This window comes from Bombus flavifrons, chromosome 2 (assembly GCF_040668555.2).
Source record: "Bombus flavifrons isolate JBK064 chromosome 2, iyBomFlav1_principal, whole genome shotgun sequence".
Lineage (NCBI taxonomy): Eukaryota > Metazoa > Arthropoda > Insecta > Hymenoptera > Apidae > Bombus > Bombus flavifrons.
Genome location: NC_138443.1, coordinates 16387074 through 16406748, shown reverse-complemented (window position 1 = coordinate 16406748; position 19675 = coordinate 16387074). Strand labels below are relative to the sequence as shown.

The window sequence follows — 19675 nt, the reverse complement described above, 5'->3', positions numbered from 1 at the left end:
TCTGCGTGCCGCGCTATGAGCCTTGAGGCGACCTCGTGATCCGGGAAAATTGGCATTTCGAGCTTTGGCATTAGTTGTGCCATCGTAACAAAAATCGCTCGTCTGCGTCGCGTTTCACGCGGATTTCTACAGTTAGGACCTTTGCCAGCTAAATGTTCGCAAGGCTGAATTTCCAAAAATGGTCATTGTCATGAAAAATGACCGTCATTTTCGACTTTGGCAATTTAAAATACCCTCCAAAAGACACATTCGGATCAAAAATGTTCAGCAGCCCGGACGCTACCTTTCCCAGGAATTTGAACGTTTTCCGTGCTCTTTCAATCGTTTAGGTAAAATGTAATAAAAGACAGGAATGAAATAAAATTTGTCTGTATCGAGTATCAAGCGAAGAACACGTAATAAGAATATCTCGAGGATAGTTTTCGTTTATAGCGAATTCAACCTAACATTGACATCTTTCAAACGAAGAAACTAGGTTGGATTAGCAACGATAAGAACGAAAAGAGTAACGCTAAATTATTGAAAATATTTTCAAAATCGACCATAAGGTAATCCTTTCTTCCTCGTTTTTTTTTTTAATTCGTTGGCCTCCTTAGGAATTCGATCGTTGCGGATGAAACAGCACACGATCCCACTATGCGCTACAGTTCCACGTAGCAAAAATGCTTTCGAGTTTACTTGCTTGGTCGTACGTGGGCAACTCGCATAATTTATTTGAATCCGGTGGAAGAAATATGTATTTAAGAAGCTCTCGTTAAGCAGTGTTGCATGTTCCATGCGTTTACCGGGAATCAAGACGAAAAGCGTATGATACGAAGGTTCGTGTGCATTCCGGTATGCTTTGAAGCGTTAAAACATGTCAGACAAATTCCAACGTTCGCTTATGCACGTACGATAAGCCCTACGGATACGAATGTAATCGGCTACCTTTGAAATCCTTCAAAAAATTGCGGAAATCATTGAGATTCCTTCGACGATGGATAACGAGGATGCATTAGATAAGAAACAGGTAGAAAGATGATGTTGATCGGATGGTAATTAATCGATTGGTCATCGAGAAGATTTTATTCCTCTATTAACGACCAGAAAAATATGTATCCGTGTATTTTTCTTATAGATCTCTCAAGTATTTTGATTAAGTTCCATATGCAGATCGACTAAACCATGCGTTATTGGCAAAGGTAGAAATAGTCAGTGAGAAATTAAATGCATGTATCATGCGGATTATTCCTCCGGTATAATTGGAAATTCTTGCACGTATGGTCTGTAACTCTGATACAGAGCGTATACGTATTTCCACTTTGCGTTCGTTAACTCTTTAATAACCGTTCGACGATATTTTCTATATCATCGATTATAATTAACGATATATTTAAATCACGTATTCTCAGAGTCACGTATTGAGATATTTCATTTGGTCATGCTTTTAATCGGACAATTTTTTAGGCTCAATATTCAATTGCCTTTCGTTTCTAAAAGCACATGAACGAAGGTTCGTACGTAGACAGGAATTTTATGTTACGAGTATCGTAATATTATCAAGTTGCTGTAAATATAGTTTCTAAGATACCTAACAGGGATTAATAAGAGTAATCCGCTTTTGAACAAAAATTTATAGCAAAAGTAAAAACCGTTCGAATGAATATGCAACTCTTCCGCGGTATAATATTATCATAACTAGTTCATTGATTTCAATTTTATGATGTTATCCTGATGTTGTTTCTGCCTCGGCATTTGTTCGGTCAAGTCTATCAATACAATGCCAAATATAACATTAAACGTGATATACATATCTGTATCGAAACTTCATAATTGATTTCAACGAACACAGTGGTGTAATATGTTCTGCTAATGATACTCTTGGGAAGATGTTGTCCTTTAAATGTTGAGCATGGTATTAGGTAATTTGTTTAAAGAGTACGTATTATCAAACCAGTGAAAAACATAAGAAACTTTTTGTGCAGAAGAATAGAGAACTGAATACTATCTCGACTTAAAACAACCGCAATATCACTTGGTTGGAAAACCTAACGATATTGTAATAATGATAAGCAAATTACGGATACTTAGGCAATTTCATATTTTTATTAACGTCACTAAGGGGACGAAACGTAGATATTTTTGCATATAACGTATACTTTGTACGTTTTTGTACGTTCTAACATTAAAAGCTTATGATTTTACTTACGACTAACCATCACAGTAGACTAAAATTCTTTTAATTACCGATGATCGCTATTTACGACAAATTTTCCGTTTACTCTCGACCATCGTCGATTTTTACCAACGTTAATGTTAATTACACGCTGAAAAATGTCCTTAAATGTCTGATAATCTCTACCATTCGAACAAAAATCAACTATGTCTCTGTTATTTTTCCCACAAAAAACCTTCACCTTTTTTATCCTTACTTTCCATGCATAATGCAAACAGACGACGAACAGCTGACGACCCATTGACCAACGTAGACGACGCATCTTCGTATTACTCTAACAGTATGATTAAGATGTTGCTGCAAGTATTACAATCGAAAGGATAATCCTCGGCATAAATCTTCTTTGTCTCTGCAAAAGGACCGAAGACAATCGAAGACTATTGCGAGTTGTTCTCGCGTCCTATGTATAATACATACTAATACGTACTAGGAGCGAGGTGTATCGCGTCACTCTGATCACGTTCCGATACATTCTTTTGTCAATGCATGGCACCACGGAGCATAGCTATGTCTGCAGGCTACCTACCACGGGACGGTTGTAACAAGTCTGGTATGTGGTACGCTTTCACCGTTTGCAATATTCATACATCCACGCATTGTTATTACATGCTACGCGCGCTGCAGAATGCCAGCGTGCATGTTACGAGTCGAAGTGATAAAACCATCGACTGATGATGACTTTTTCGAAACCCAATCGCATGGCTGCCATCGGCATTCAACTGTGGAAACGTGTCCAACTTGTCGATTAAGCCGATGTTCTTCACCCAAGAACGCATTTAAATCGTTGACGTTCTTCGAATAAAATATACGAATAAAGATTTCGTTAAGTTTCTCGCATTATCACACTCTATCAGATTTACCATCTTTCCGTTTGCAATAAGGAATATTGTATTTTCATGTTGGCAATAATTCGATGGAAAGAAGATACTTTATTGCGCTATACGGTTATTTTAATTGAACTGTGAAGAAGCCTATTCTCGATTTCTCTCGTCCAAGCTTTTTACGTTTTAAACATTTTTTTTTTTTTTTTATAGGAACATTTGCGCGGAATCCTTGCTGTTATTTTTATTGCACCGTGGAGTTTATCTTCGCATTCTTTCGACCAGGCTTGCTAGTCTTTGCATATTTTTTTGTGCACATGTTTATACAGAAATCAAGTACTGCCGTCGCTATTTTCAATTTTTACGTCAGAATTTTCATTTCTACGTGAAATAAATGCAATAAATATGGTATTAACGAGAAAATGGTATTATGAAACGACGTAGATTTTCTGTAAATTCTAGAAACGCTATTTTCTCGTTAGTCTAGGAACAAGTACTTGCCTGTAACTAATTTAAATAACGAACTCTCAAAATTCACAAAATGCATAAAATATCCAGAGTTAGACTACTCTTTGTAATTTTTAATATTAGAACAATAGTAAAACGAATCTTCATTTATGAAGATATAGATTTGCATAAAAATCTGCAGTCTAGCGATGATTCTTAAAATAATTTCTTAATACTTCCTTTTCTAGTTTCAGTATTGATCTGACCGTATTTCTTTACAATTTAAAAATTAGCCTTTTCTTATTTGTAATAGAAATTGAGTGGTTTATTTCTAATCAATCGAATGACTATAATTAAACGAATCGTAGTGCATATTTTATGTAATTCTTAGCTGATCTTAAAAAGAATCGACGATGTTTATCCTTTCCAAGAGCTATTGATCAGCACGAACGATTACGCTTCTACAGATCTTACAAATCATAAAATAAAATTGCAGTCATCATTCTGCGAAGACTATAGACATAAAAAGTAAATGGATTAAAAATATACTTAAACGTACAAACGTATACACTATACATACGTGTATGCCGGTACTTCTCAAGAGATTAATTGCGAATTTTATGTTCTCCGTTCTGATTACGGTCTCTCCTTCTTTTTTCCGCTAAAATCGTTTGAGAGATAACGCGTAAACGTCGCTCAAAAAGATGCATAAAATGGGTTGACGCTAATGTCGTTTACACAAGGGATTCCGGTTTCTCTAGAATCTGGGTTACCGCAACTTTAAAGCTATCCGTGTATAAACGGTACATTTTCTGTCTCGTATTACGCGCGCCGAGCTAACCATGAAAAATACCGCGATATTAATCGATCTTTGGATTTGCGGGTACATCGATGCGGAACATACGTTGGAAGAATCGGTCGAGTCTTCGGGTAAAACGATGTTAATCTATATATCAGTGGCAAGTTGTGGAAAAAATATAGGAAATAAAAAATATTTGATATTATTAATAGTAGAACTATGATAGGCGTAATCACCAACATATCTCTTTTTTCTTCTTTTTTCTTTTGGAGTTACAACAGTATATTTTCGAGGATCTGTATGATGTTGTATTTGTACAACGACGTAGATGTAATTTATTTAATATCTTTGATTTATTCGTTGCAAAAATATTTTATGCAACAAAAGTGTGTTTTTCTTCTGGCATTGTATATTTTTTGATCAAATATTTATCCCCTGTTCGATCAGTTGCTATTAAACAATATTCCTTTAGTATTTTTATTTATTTCTCATACATAGTCCTCGCTTATAGGCTTAAGGCGCACTTCCGGCTTTGTATCTTTTTCTTATTTTCTACGTTTGCTCTCACACTCTTGTCTTCTTCGTTCGTTCTTCTCTGTTTACGCTTTCGGTCTCACCATAGACACTCCGTCTATAGACTGTTCTAAAATTTCAACATTTACATATAACGTAATATCAATCGCTTTCCTTAAGTCCTTCCTTTCTCTCCCCTTCCCTCTTCGTCATACTGTTCTTCCTCCTATTCGCTTCCTCTCCGGTATCGAACACTGCTCTTTGCTCTCTGTTTCTCACTTTTATTCTCAACCCCCCTGTTCGTATTCCTTTATCAATTAAAACTAAAGTTTAAATTACTTTTAATAAATTTTAATATGGTAGATCAGTTTAATGAGTTTAAGCTCCAAAACCAAAGGTCTTTCTTTTGTTCGATTTTATATTATACTTATACTATGTTACAGATACTATCTTTTATGTTATACTGTTTCTTTAGTCATCGAACTTCTAGCGCTAATATGGTAGATCAGTGTAACGAGTTTAAGCTCCAAAACCGAAGGTCTTTCTTTTATTGAATTTTATATTATATTTATACTATGTTACATATACTATCTTTTATGTTATACTTATACTGTTTCTTTAGTCATCGATAATTCTAACGCTATCCAATATTAATACTGTTATATTACGTAGTCCCAAAAGTTTCTTTCGTCTTCTAAAGAAATAATAAATGCACAACATTCTTTGCTTGATATTTTTTTATTGAATTACGTACGATCCATACTGTTCTGTTAAGATAAAAATCACGACATTTGACAGATTGGGTTTCATGTTTTAACCTAGTAAATATAGCTTGCAAGTATTAAATGAAGTACATATGACTATTCTCTTGTGGTAATTATACAAGATTGAAAAATACGTTAATTATGGCAAGAATAGAAGATCAGAAGCGATTATTGCAATAGAAGAAACTTGTCGAATACTGAAACGCTAAACTGCGATTAAAAGGCTTGGTTATACTTTATACCTAAAGTATATTACGTACTTTACGTACATCGTATTACGCTCTTTCTGTATCGTTTTTTGCTTTTCTTTCTTTTTTTTTATTCACCTGGATACGATGTTTATGTCGATGAACTTTACCATAACGTCGACGAGTCAATGTTGAAAGGTAATCGTTTGTGCACAAGATTTACTCTGTGTAAATTCGTAATTGTACAGGGTGGTTGGTAACTGGTGGTACAAGCGGAAAGAGGGTGATTCTACGCGAAAAAAGAAGTCGAAAATATAGAATAAAAATTTTTCGTTTGAGGCTTTGTTTTCGAGAAAATCGACTTTTAATTTTCGCTCGGTACGCGTGCACTTTATCACGTCTCGTTATAACGGATCTCACTGTAGATTTTTAAAAAAATTAAAAAAAAAAGAAAAAATTTTTATTCTATATTTTCGACTTCTTTTTTCGCGTAGAATCACCCCCTTTCCGCTTGTACAACCAGTTACCAACCACCCTGTATATGCAAAATAAAGGGCCAATGGTTCCGAGAGCGATACAATCTCATCACGTGTGCTCTGTTAATTATATCAGTCACGTGCGTTCGATTTAGTTTGTAAGGCAAAATACGTACAAAAGTAAACAAAAACACGTACAAGAATGATATCATTCTTATCTCTACACCTCATTGAAGAAAGTCGAAGGTCATGTGGTGGCTGCTTTTCGACATATTCGAGCGTCTGATAGAAATTAATTTATATCGAAGATAATTAACATCGATGAGTTAACCTTAGCGTATATAAAAAAACAGTCATCAATGGCCAATCTGGCTATCAATATGCCATTCACAAAGTATAACGAAATTAATATTCTACTGAAGCTTTTTGCCAATATCTCGGAAACCAAAGCCGAGCAGCAATAACATTTACAGACAAAAATTGTTCAGAATGTCGATGTTCGAGTCAAAATCGATGTGTACCCTGATGTAAATAACATCCCGATCATTTTCCTCCTGGAATTTGCGAGCAAGAGATCGTGTTTGTATATTTTCAAATACAACCAGACGGTACGAAAGTGTGCAAGACAATTTCGCTGTTCCTGATTTTTGTCTTACGCGAAGCCATAGAATTTCCCGAACTTGAACGTCTTCGGTACGATTCACCAACGTGGCGTAGCGTCATTTGACGATCGCGAGCAAAAGCTATTGCGTAGAGCGTAGCGTACGTTGACCTTAATCGACGCTCGCCTGGGGGTAGATTCGGCGATTGTCGACCATAGTTGACGCTTATACCGAACAGTTGAATTATACCAGGAATTTACATGAGACACGATACATTACCAGTTCGATCCTTGATCCAGCAATCTGCCAGCCCTTTCTTCCTCAACTTTATTTGTTTCTCCGAATCTAACTCTTCTTCGTATACGTATCTTTTCAGGCGAAGTCGAGAGTAAAGGAGGTGTATGCGCAGACATGCATGCTTCTCGGCCAGCAGGGCATGCGAGACTGCGAACTGTTCGGCCTGGCAATACTATCCGGTGAGTAAACGGGCCACCGGAGGCCCTTTTTCTCTTCTTCTACCTTCTGTCCATATTCCGGTGGGCGCTCTCGTTTCCGCTGTTCCATCGTTTAACGGACAAAATGCGGTCAGACGGGCCGATGAGCGTGGTGAATGACTTGCGGGGTAGCTGTATCCGCCTCGAATTACGACGCGCCACTTTTTAACCTCCTCCGGAGTAGATCGGATTACCGAAGCTCACGCGAGCCATTAGGTGTTGCGTTTCGCGAGTGCACGAACCGTTTTCTCAATCACGATCCAACCTCTTTCGCTACGTGGAATTACCCTTACGACCCTCGTGATCATCGACGACCGTCGTTAACTCCGACGTCCACGGATCTTTCGTGTTGGTCTCCATCTTTCCTACCCTTTTAACACGGAACGGATCGAACCCGTACGATTCGCTGAATGTTCCCAGGTGATTTGTTTAACTCCTCGTATCCTGCAGGTATGTTTCGGTTTAAGATATAACGAGACTGTAAAATGAATCAGCAGTTAAGGTAATTATATCGTGCATGTGAGAATAGCGAAATCGACAGACAAATATGGGAATTTAAACAGCCGAGATCCGAGAAAAATGTTTGGTACAGTGTCGATATACTTCGTACTCTGTATACTCTGTGCATACATCGAAACGGAAGTCCGTATCTACGTTACAATTTTTCTTTTCTCTTCTTTCCCTTGAATTACGTACCTTTCTTTTTCATCGGTGATAATCGTAAGAATATTTATGTTAATTACGCATGTGTGTTAAAAATAGTAAAATAACAGTGAAATGATTTCAAAGCACAGAGGACCGATCTTTTACTTTTGTTCAAAAACAGAAGATTTTGTCGCGCGATGTTTCATTTTTTAGAAAATCGAGTTTGAAAATTTGACGATTAGGTGTACATACGTAGAGTTAGTCATAGCGTATATAATACTACAATTAATTAAATAAATTACACTTTTAGAATTGACATACTGTGAATATTAAAAAATTATAAAATAATAAATATTTTGAAATTATTACGTTAGATAGTTCTATAGTTACGCAAATCTGTGGTAAAATACCTTTTTACAACCTCAGAATTTATATAACTCAATTTTGAAAATAAAAAAGAAAACCAAGTATTTAGCATTGACTATCACAACAAATGAATAATAAATAGCGAAAAACGATAAAAAAGATTATATTTATACATTCAGTTGGCCAATACGGTTTTCCAGTGACTACGTTATTAAGCCTTTCATGTCGTATCGCCTTCAACATTTCACCCTAACTGGTTCATATATTGTAATTAATTCGTCACATGTATATATCCCGTGTAGATGAATATCTCTATTTCAACTATTGACCAATATAACGTTTTATGCTTGAAACGAGCCTATTTGGAATTGAGTGGAATTAAAGAAGCCAATTCAATTAAAAGGAAAGGATAACGACGCGATAAGGATACTTTCACTAGCCATTCGGTCGGATCTCTTCGCGGTGCCAGCGACACTCTATCCGCTGAGAATTCAAAAGGCCGTCCCGGCCGAGATTCACTCGGTCGAGGAGAAAGTGTCCTAGACGCGGCATCGACCTTTCTGGTAGCCGCATAGCGAACTAAATGGGATAAATTAAATCAGCAAATTAAACTAAACGAAATTTTACTCTAACATTATTGGATACATGTCAACTGGTGTAAAGAAATTAAATACAAAATCAAAGCAATTCAAAACACGTACAGCCACTCATGAAACTAACGACAGTGCGTCAACTTTGTTTCCATAAAAGTACCGTTTTCTTCCTATCCTAGAGCCATATGGAGCAAAAGATTACAAAGACCATCGATGTTTCATACACGAGATTTCTCTACTGCCAAGCAATCCGAAAACCAGCGAGATTTCAAATTTTCAAAAATAAAAAGATCTCGTTGCGAATCTTCTGGAGCATAGAGAATAGCAGGACTTAAATACCACGCAAAGAGAGTCCTCGCCGGGTAATCCGTTGACTAATCTTGAGATCTTTCTGCATAGCCATGGTCTTCTTGCTTTCCCTTGCCCTCTGCCCCGGTCCCTGTTCCGTCCCTTCCCTTCACCGAATATACTCAGCTCCACCGCTACCCTCTCGCTCTATACTCTCTTGCCTTTCCACCAGTCATGACAAGCCGGTCCGACTGGTACCCCCACTACCACGGGGCCCGGACCCTTCTTGGGCCTCGCAAGGGCCCTGCGGGACCCCTCCCTCCTACATTCCAACGGGGCCCCATCACGGCGAGCCTGAGCTGGCGGGTTTTGAGGCGCGCGAGCCATGCCACGACAGGAAAAAAATGCATCTGAAAAACCAAAACAAGTAGAAAAAGGTGGCTCACACCCCTGCATGCGTGCATCGGTTTGCGTGAACGTTGGCCGGACCCCGTACCGAGGACCTCTTTACTTTCTCTCTCCCTTTCGTTCTCTGCTCGATCTTTTCTTCTGTTCAGCCTCCGTACGCTTCTCGTCTCCTTACTCTACGCCCTACGCGCGCGTACGTGCGCAAACTGCTGCCTGGTCATCCGATGTGCACTCTTGTTCCTTCTTCTTCTTCTTCCTCTTCTATTTTTCTTTCCTTTAAATCTTCTTCTTCTTCGTGCTCCTGTTTCCTTCGATTCACTTTCTATCGATATATCCATGCATTTCCTATTGTGTTTTCCTTTTAACAGGTTCCTTCAAAGACGTCTACGTAGCTTCTATCTGTATGTAGTTTTCTATATGAGTGTTCTTCTTCTTCTTCTTCTTCTCTTTCTCCTCCAAGTTTTCCTCGATTCGCTTGCTGTCGATATATTTATGCTTGTCTAATCGAAGATCATAGGAGAAAAATAAGTTAATCCGTATCGATTGCTTGATTTTAAAGTCATTCGGTATTTCAAAAAAATATTTCAATAAGACATAGGTCAGACGAGAATCCAGACTGATAGTTCTAAGGACGTACACGAGTTTCTTAGAAATAATCGATAAATTAAGAATGTTTTGTCAATAAAACCAACGCGATGACATTGAAAATTTTACAATCTCCAAAGATTGGTAGAATTGTGCACGAAAGATATTTTTGATAATATCGTTCTGATTAGAAGTGTATCAAATTTTGATTGATCCTGTTTTCAATTACGTTTCCCCTTTAACAAAAAATTTCTATATAGGTTTCTGTATGAACTTATTTCTTCTTCCTTTTCTTCTAATTTATACCCACGTTTCCTTCGATTCACATCCTGCCAATATATTGATGCTCTTGCAGTTCTATCTTCAACGATCTTCAACGATCTTCAACGATCTTCAACGATGTTTCTACAGCTTTGCTCTGTATGAGATACATTTCCTTGTACGAGTTTGCCTCTTACATTTATGGAAGTCGGAATATTTTCTTGAAAAATGATTTTGTTTCCTGCCTTAGCGACGTCAACTTTGCTACTACGCTTCTACCTCTTCTTCCATCTTCCGCATCTTCTTCTTCTGCTGCTACCGCTGTTGCCTACTTCTTCTTGTGCTTCCTTTCTTGTTCTTCTTTTTATCCTTGACTTACGCATCTTTTTCTGCTAGTTCGCCTTCGATTTTCTTTTCCGCTTCTGCTATTTCTTCTTCTTCTTCTTCTTCTTTTCTTCTTCTTCTTCTTCTTCTTGTCCCCCTGTCCCGACCCCCATACCTATGGCGGTAAAATGACACGGACCAATCGCTGCTGCAATTTTGTAATCACCACCGTCTGGTCTTGGGACGCTTCTTACTAAAAATAGATATCGAGAAAGATCGCTCCGGGCGAGCGGAGCACGACCAGTCACCGAAAAGTTCCTTGATTACAACCCCCTTTTGCTCGATGAACCTGACTAAGCGGAGATCCAAGGTTCTTTCGTATCGCCAAGGTCTTAGCAACATCGTTTCCTATATTTTACAACCTTTCTATTTTTCTCTCTCTTTCATTACAAAATAATTCGTCTACGTGGTCAAGTAATCTCCAATTGATTATATTCGGCAACATAAGAGAGATTCTAACCAAAAATTTCTAACCAAAAATGAGATTCACGATCTTTCGGTATTATCTCTGGGTAACCAACGATGTTTCTTCTACCTTACGATCTTTTCTCTTTTCTCTCTTTCTTTTTTATTGTATTAAGGAATAATTGGACAATATGATGCAAAATACTTCAAACGGACACTTTCGTGTATCTTGAGGACTTTTGATTGCAACTCTTGTGCACGACGTTCATGGTCAAGGTCTTGCAAACGATGTTTCTTCCATTTCACGATCACGCGATATCTAGTTCAAATATCCTTCGCACGCAGAAAACTACTGCGAAGAATCGGCCGTGGAGACCGCGACGTCGCGAATAATTTATATGAAAGATCAGCAGGAGAAAAAGAAGTATTGGAAAGGGGACATGAAAGTGCAGGATGGTCCCTAAGAGGAAGAAGAGGCCGCTAATCCATCCATGAATCGAACAAAGACGAGGCTAACGGATGCTGGTACGAAAAAGAGTAATACAGAACGAAAGAGAAAGATTCACCTCCCTTTACGTATTATGTGCGCACACGTAGAAAACGAAGAGCGACGAACGAGGACGAAAGAAACGCACAGAAGACGGGATAAACCTATATATCAAATTCTAAAGAAGAACAGGGAAAACGTGATAAATGAAAGAGATAATAAGTTATACACGTTACAGCTTTTCTATCGTAAAAGAAAGAAAAAGGGGCGAAGAGAAATAGAAAAAAGAAATAAAGGAAGGAAGGAAGAAAAAGAGGAATAAAAAATGAAGAAGAAACGCGAAGAAGGATAAAAGAAAAAGAAAAAGGAATAAAGGATGAGACTGAAAACGTGGAAGAAGAGTGACAGAGAAGAAGGGAGACGGAAGGGAGAAAGAGTGAGAAGGGAAGAGAAAGAATGAGCCCGGGTAAGACGGTAGCCCGGTGATTTGTATAGGGCCTCTCGTATTCCACCTCCCGCCCAAGCGTCTCCGCCGCACGGCGACTTGGGACCCAGGAATGTGGAAGGAGGACTCCGAGGACAGGAATCGTCGACGCTGGCGCGCGCGCACTCCTCAGTTCGCTGGCGCGGGTACAAGGGATTTGGAGGACGAAGGTAGCGAGTTGAAGCGAGTGGAAGCAAGTGGAAGAGAGTAAAAGATAGCAGAAGAGAGTAAAAGAGAGTGGAAGATTGAGGACGGAAGGGCAGAGGGGTGGGGAGTAGGCCTCTGCAGAGCAGAGAATGGGTCTCAGCAGGTCCGTTGGATATATACCTCGATGAAGCTAAGGCTGCGTCACATCACAACAGGGCTTCAACGTCCTTCCTTCCCCTCCATTACACATGCCGATCTTTCTCCTTCGCCGATCTCCTCTCGTAAGCAGCACCTCCTGTGCACCATTTGCCGAACGTTAGCGGTCCCTTTTACTCTTCCTTTTCTTTTATCTTTCTTCCTTTTTTTTTCTTTTCGTTTTCTTTGTTTCTCTGCTCCTTTTTGGAATTCCTTCGCAGCATTTTTTATATCGTCTTGGCACGTTCTTCTCTTTTTTTTCCTTTTGTTCCGTTTAGTCCTTATATTATCTTCTGGTTCTCCTTTTCAGGCTGTTCCTTTCTACTTTCTTTCTACGCTCTCTTTTCTGTTTCGTTGCGACGTTTCGTAGCATGGAAAATAGTAGTAAAATCGAAATAGGATCGTTCCGATGAATTCACCAAAAAAAAAAGAAAAAAAAAAAAAGAAAAAAAAGGAGAAAATTCCATCGGCGAGGAATGCTCGTCGGTGTTCTCTGTCCCCTCTCCTCTTTCTTTTTTGGCCATCCTTCCATCTTCGTCGAGTTTCCCTTCTTTTTGCGTTTCTTCCTCGTGGGCCCTACCCTTCCTCTCTCGCTTCCTCTCTCGCCTCTTACCTCTATCTTTCTCTCATCCGCATCGCCCTTCGGGTCTCCCTTTCTGGCATTCGTGATCGTAACAACGGGGACACGTGTCCACGAAGCGAAGCCTCTCACATGAATGGGTCATTCATAAGGTGTAATGGCGTTTTATAAATTAAAACGCGTCGTCGTTTGATTTATATTACGCGATCGCTAATGAAACCCCGTGCATGTCGAACGGAACAGTGGTGAGGGCAGGATGGGGGAGGCGGCAATACAACAAGGTAAAGGGACGAGGGAGGTGCACCGAACCAATCCAGGAAGGCTCGTCCGTATTACGGAGGCAGTTTTAGGGTTCTCCACGATACATATGTATATCGGTTAGCCAGTCGACGTCCTTAGCTAAACTTCTGCCTGCTGTCCTCTTTCATTTTATCTTCTTTCGATCGACGAATCCATCCCAGCTACCAATCAATCGCGTCCTTTTCCCCTTTTCACTTTCTCGTCTTCTTTAACTTCGTTTTTTCGCCATGCTTTATTTCATTTCTTCCTTTTCTTTTTCTTCTTTCCTTCCTGTTTTCTTCCAGGCGATCCACCATCCTCGTCTCTATTTCTTCCTTCTCTCTTACCTTCCTCTCGCAACCTTCCTCATCTTCTATCTCGCTTCAACTTGTACTTTGGCTGCCGAAAGGCACACACAGTGCCCGTTCTCACTCGGACGTATACATGGCGTGTTTTGTTCGTCGGAATAATTTGATCGGGATGAAATATGCGATGAGCTCCAGATAGTGGCCTCCGGTGGAGGAGTGGTGGCCGGTGCTGGTGGCGCTGCTCTTGGTACACCGTGCTTCGCTCTCCTCTGGTAGTGATGGTGCTAGTGGAAGCAACATTTTATCCCCCTCGGTCCGCGTTCAACGGAACTCCATCTATCTTCCGTAATGCAACGCGAGGTCCGCTTCGTTACTCGCTGCTACGAACGTGTAATAACCTTCTGAAAACTCTGTATACAATTTCGCTGCATATCCACAGCTCTTGTCGAACGTCGTTCTACGGCACACCGAATTTTTTTTACTTTTCATCTATTTCTGTACCGCGCGATTCTGCTTGACCGATAGAACGCGTAAACTTTATGCACGCTAAACTTTTAAATTTATTGTATCTGGGTCTTCAATCTCGACGCGTCAAGATCTGCGAGACACGCGAGAAAAATGTCATAAATTCGATATGATCCAAAACGTACAAAAAGTACAGTGCTGTTCTGTATTCCGCGGTGGAAAAGCGAACGCATCGCTTGGACGTCGAAGCGCGGGTATTTTTTCATCGGGAAACTTTATTTTCTTGATTTTGTTCGCGTTCCACCGCTGTATCGTGAAGCCTGTAACGCGAGCAACAGCAAATGTTCGATCGAAGATCGCGAGATTAGTGCAAGTACGAGATGCGATGAAAAAGAAACGAGAATATGTAAATGCAACGTCTGGACGTTGAAACGTGAGTTTTCTCATCGAAGAATCTTACTTTGAGAATTTATATCGTTTCGTAGGTCAGTTTCATGCCAAAGAATTTCCTAAATGCGAGGCGTAGTGAAAAAGTAACGATACTATGCAACTTTAAGGCGAAATGCAATCCTTCTTGTCGAGAAGCGTCGTTTTTCTCGCACTGCTTCGCGTAACATTGCATCCACACGAACTGTAATATACAGATTTGTAACACAAGAATGTAGACGTTGACTCGTAAAAGATTGATTTTTAATTTATTCACAATACAAGGGGCATCAAACGTCGAACCACAACGTTTTTCCAATATGGGGTGTGATTAAAATATTTCTAGATTGTTGGAATGCCACGTCTAAACATAAAAGCGTAATCTTTCTCATCTCGCTTTACCGAGTCTTACTTTTCCGATGCTATCGAGCAAAGTCAGTCATGGTGTTTCAAGTTCTGACGTCTTTCTCGATAAATCTGATCGAGAGACTATTATTATCTTACTATCGGAGACTGTCGGGTCTTACGAATATTTTAACAGCAACTCTATTTCTGTCTTAAATACTCCATAAACGCATAAATGTTCGTAGTCTGATTATTAATCTTGCCAGTTGTCAGTACTGATCAATTTTTTACGCCATTGAGTTAGTGATTCGTATCGAGTATTCTATCGAGTTGGCAACTAAGTGATTGCGGATATTGTCATTAAGCGTTATCGACAAAATCCGCAGTCACTTAGTTGCCAACACGATATGAGCCACTGAAATCCCATATAGCGTATTCCTTTTGAAAGATGACGCGCCGTTTAACGATGGAATGCTACGATCAACGCCGAATACCACTCGTGTGACTGTCTACGGAGACTCGTCTCCGGTTGTAATTATCACAAAGAACGAGAAAAAAAAAAGAAGAAGAAAGATAGAAAGAGCTCGTCTATCAGATCTGAAAATAGTATTCATCTAAAGAACCATGTACAATATAAATCTTTATCGTGTAAGGCGTAAAGAAAGCGATCCATCAAACGATACCATATAGATTACGCATCTGTGCATTCCTTTAAAATTCTTCACACACTCTCATCTTGAAGGCTGAAAGATGATATATATATAAAAAAAGAAAAAGGAAAAAATATCAGAAGAATTTCAATGCGATTATGCATGACGAAAGACGCACAATAGTATCTTGATCTGAATGATGATTACACGTCATAGCAAACGCATTCCATTCTTTTAAAATGGAACGAAGTAGACGAGACTCGCTATGATTTCGTACAACGTTCAAGAATCTCTGGTTAATAGTTCCTCGAAGTCATCCTTCTGCGCTGCAAGGCGTGTATTTCTTAAATATACGGTTCTGCTACGAAAGATTTATCATACGCGTGTCTTAATTACTTTGTTACGTTTGCTCGGTGAGTGTGACGGTGCAAGATCGTAAAATCAGCAAGAATCACGATAATACAACGTTTAATAAGAATAAATAAGCATTCGTTTGTTCAAGTGCAAGTAACGTATCAACGAGAAAAGAAGAAACAGAAGAATATGTGGTAGTACATCAGGTTGTAAGCAACGACAGAAAGAACTTGAAGAATTTTCTTACAAATATCCTATTTTCTTTCGCTTACGATTGATTCAGGTAAATACGAGAAATTCTCCTTTTTCCGTAGGAATGTACGTTCGCATAAATGGCTTCAGTTGTAGCAGCATATCATTTGATCGAATTTAAACCTAATTAAACGTAATTCTACTAAACATTCGTTTCAATAAACCGAGTTATATTGTACTTTCCTAATATTTAAATTGAAAAAGAAATACGTCGCTTTGCTGGCCGCTGATTATAACGAAGAGAACGCTCTTCACGCGAGTCGCGCGTTGCAAAGGACAGCTTTTCAGCAACGAAAGGACGAAGTGAAAAGAAATGAAAGTGATCGATGGAAAAGAGCGTTTTTTCTGTCGCGGCAAGGATTCGCGCGTGAGCGCGCGCTTCACGACGAGAAAAAACCGCGAGGGAACGATCCCCATAAACCCGTCGGTTTCCCAGAAAGAAACAATGTTCTCCCTCTCTTCCCGTGGCGCAGCAATGCGCCGTAACCGTAATTACACCCGTAATCACCCCTGATTGCTGAGAGAGGGACCTGGTCTCCTCTCTACCTTCGCACTCGCTATCTCTTCCACGTTGTAGCATATACACTTCTGCCAGTCTGTCCAGTAAAATGCCAGTCCTTTTCCATGGAATCTGATCCATGCCAGTTATTTTCTCATCTAGCATGATCTTCGTAGTTTCTCTGCGTCGTGGAAAATTAGAACTGACGAATGAATAGAGAATGTAGATTTACGACCATTAGGTTAAATACGTGCTACGTGATAGTCGGATCACGCACTGCTCAAAATTAGTAGATTGTTTTTCACGCGTTATTTGCGTTTGCGTTTGTACATTTGTTGTTGATCTCTGTTACGTCATCGTACGAATAATGTCTATCTATCGAGCTTTTACGTTTAATACGAGTGGCAGTGAAAATTGTATCATTGATAAATTAGCGCGTTAACAACCGCTGATGTAACGTTAGGTTTTTTCGCGACTAATGTACAACCTGCGATTCAACTGGCGCAATTGAACTGATGTTATTAATAAAGATTTATAAATCATAAATTGCAAGTTACTAGTATCGATACATTTTCCCGCACAACGATAATAAGCTTCGTAACTGAACGAAAAAATTTTACTTGTTACAAATTACGATGGAACTTTATAACATCGCGAGAGAGAAATCTATAATCGACGACTTGTAATTTATCGGTTTACTAATATTAGTAGTTTACGATTGGATTTGAACAAATTTTATTATACTTTGCAGATTGTCTCTATACCGTTGTATTTAATTCTCTAGTTCAATTTTGATACCTCACAGCATGATGAAAAGAACCAGCAGACGTTCTCCTTGTTACATAAATTACCAAAATAGCGATATAGATACGTTATTGTAGACTGCTCTAGAAAATCTCACACACTGCTTCATCTTCAACGAACAGATAGAATGTACCTGGTTGTTGTATCCACCCTCAATCCCAATAGGCAACTTACACGTTGGTAACACGCATTGGATACATACTTGTCCATCTTGCATTCACGAAAGAATGCAGTCCCATTTCTCGGCGATTAGTCTGTAGCACATTTCCACCGGGCTGATCGCGAGTGGTGGATTCTCTTTGGACTTTACGCGAACTCGGGACAACGTTTTTCCCTCCCTTGTTCTTTTTCCTTGCATCTTCGTCTCGGGGGTCGTAAAAAAGTAAGAACGTTGCCTATGCTCGTTCTGGGCGTGGCGGTCGACAAAAAGAAAAGAGAAAAATGGAAAGAGAACAAGATCCAGTGGAAAGGAGAAAGGTAGAGAAAAATAGAGAAGAGAAAAGGGAGAGAGAGAGAGAGAGAATGAAAGAGAGAGGAATGGGTTCGAAGACAGACAAAAAGGAGGATGAAAAGGGAAGCGAGACGAAGAAAGATAGAACGACGTAAGATCTTGCTTCGTCCGTGACTGGAGGGAATCTCTAGTGGGATAAGGTGGACCCCATGGGCCCCGATGGTTGGTTACACGAGGGCCAGGGTTAGCCCTCGGGCAACATTCCCCGGTAATGGTCGGGTTATACCTCGGGTAACACAGGTGCCCTCGGCTACGGAGGGAGAGATCGCACAACCAAAGAACTCCGGAGCTGACTTACGACTTTCTCGGTTCCTCAGCCACGTTGGGATACATCCATCTATCTTCGACGATTCCGGTGCCAATTCCGGCGATCAAAAACGGGGAATGCTAGTAGCCGTTGGAAGGAGAGGAAGGAAGAAGCGGAACCAGAGCGCTACAGGTGAAACAGGCAACGGGGCTATCCACTTTCGTCCGTTCATTTTTGCCAACTGCTCTATGTCCGAAAGAAAGATAACGCGCAAACGGAGAAACGAGGAATCAGGAAAACATTATTTTTGATTATCTTTCGCAAAGTGTAGCCCCGTTCATACACGAGCTTACGAAAGTATTCAGACGTCTTTTTTCAAATTTGTCCTGTGTTACTTACAATCGGTGAGTATTAATATTTGGTAAAGGTGGCATTATGTCATGACGCTAGAGGTGACTTACGGTATATCTATGAAAACATAGTGATAATAACAACGGAAATAAAAATAAAAGGATATAATATAACAGCGCTAACATAACACGATTATAAATAAAAACTGTGGCTATAGGATTGAAAAGCACTACATCGCATTACCTCAATCTGTTCAACAGATTTAGAAGAGTGTGTTTTTTAAAGTCTAAGCATACGGTTGTTTGTGCGAATAAAATAGTTTTGATACAAAGGGTTAAAGTGCAGATGAAAAACGTTAGGACGTAAATGAGAATGATATTTATTGTTTGTTATGCTCACTACGCAGGAGTAAAATTTTAACTATCGTGTTTCGAATGTTATCCGATCCTATTTTAATTCATTAAGGACCAACATTGTCTTAACGAAACACACGTTGGTTAATTCTGAATAATTTGAGGATCCAAAGAACTTGCACTCTCGAGGACAGATCTTTGGGATACAAACGTCTACGAGAAAGATCCTTTTATGAGAAGACACCTGAAGTAAAATTTAGATCGACATTTCAATTCCAAATATCATCGTATTATTGGAATGTATCGAAACGGAGGACAAAGATGGAGAAGAAGGAAATAAATGGCTTGTACTCGAAGATCGGTAGCGTTGTAGTAAAAGCAATGCTAAAATGAGTATGTACATCGATCGGGTATAGATCGTGATGAAAGTTGGCGATAATTTCACATATTTTAGCATCAAAACGGAGAAAGAAGGTCGATAAGAAGAGAAAGAAAGTCGATAAGGAGCGAAAGAAGGTCTTTTATCCAAAAATTGGCAGCGTCGTAGTAGAAGGGAATGTTCGCGGTATCGTCGAAAGGCCTCGAAGAACGGTAATTCGAGGTACATTTTTCGTGGGTTTCAGGTCGCTTTACAATGCCTGCTCCAACTTTTCTTTTTAATGACGCTGCTGACTCTCTTGCCGG

At 39.5% G+C, this 19675-nt stretch overlaps 1 protein-coding gene across 8 annotated transcripts in view; it reads left to right on the top strand.

Moving 5' to 3' along the window:
- LOC138189748 (protein expanded) overlaps positions 1-19675 on the top strand; it is a 125037-nt gene that overhangs the window by 77894 nt on the left and 27468 nt on the right. For all 8 annotated transcript variants that reach the window (XM_069131891.1, XM_069131890.1, XM_069131884.1 and 5 more), the window contains one exon: positions 7202-7301. In XM_069131891.1, the coding sequence (XP_068987992.1) occupies positions 7241-7301 (61 nt within the window). In that variant the 5' untranslated portion in view covers positions 7202-7240. The remainder of the gene's footprint in view (positions 1-7201; positions 7302-19675) is intronic.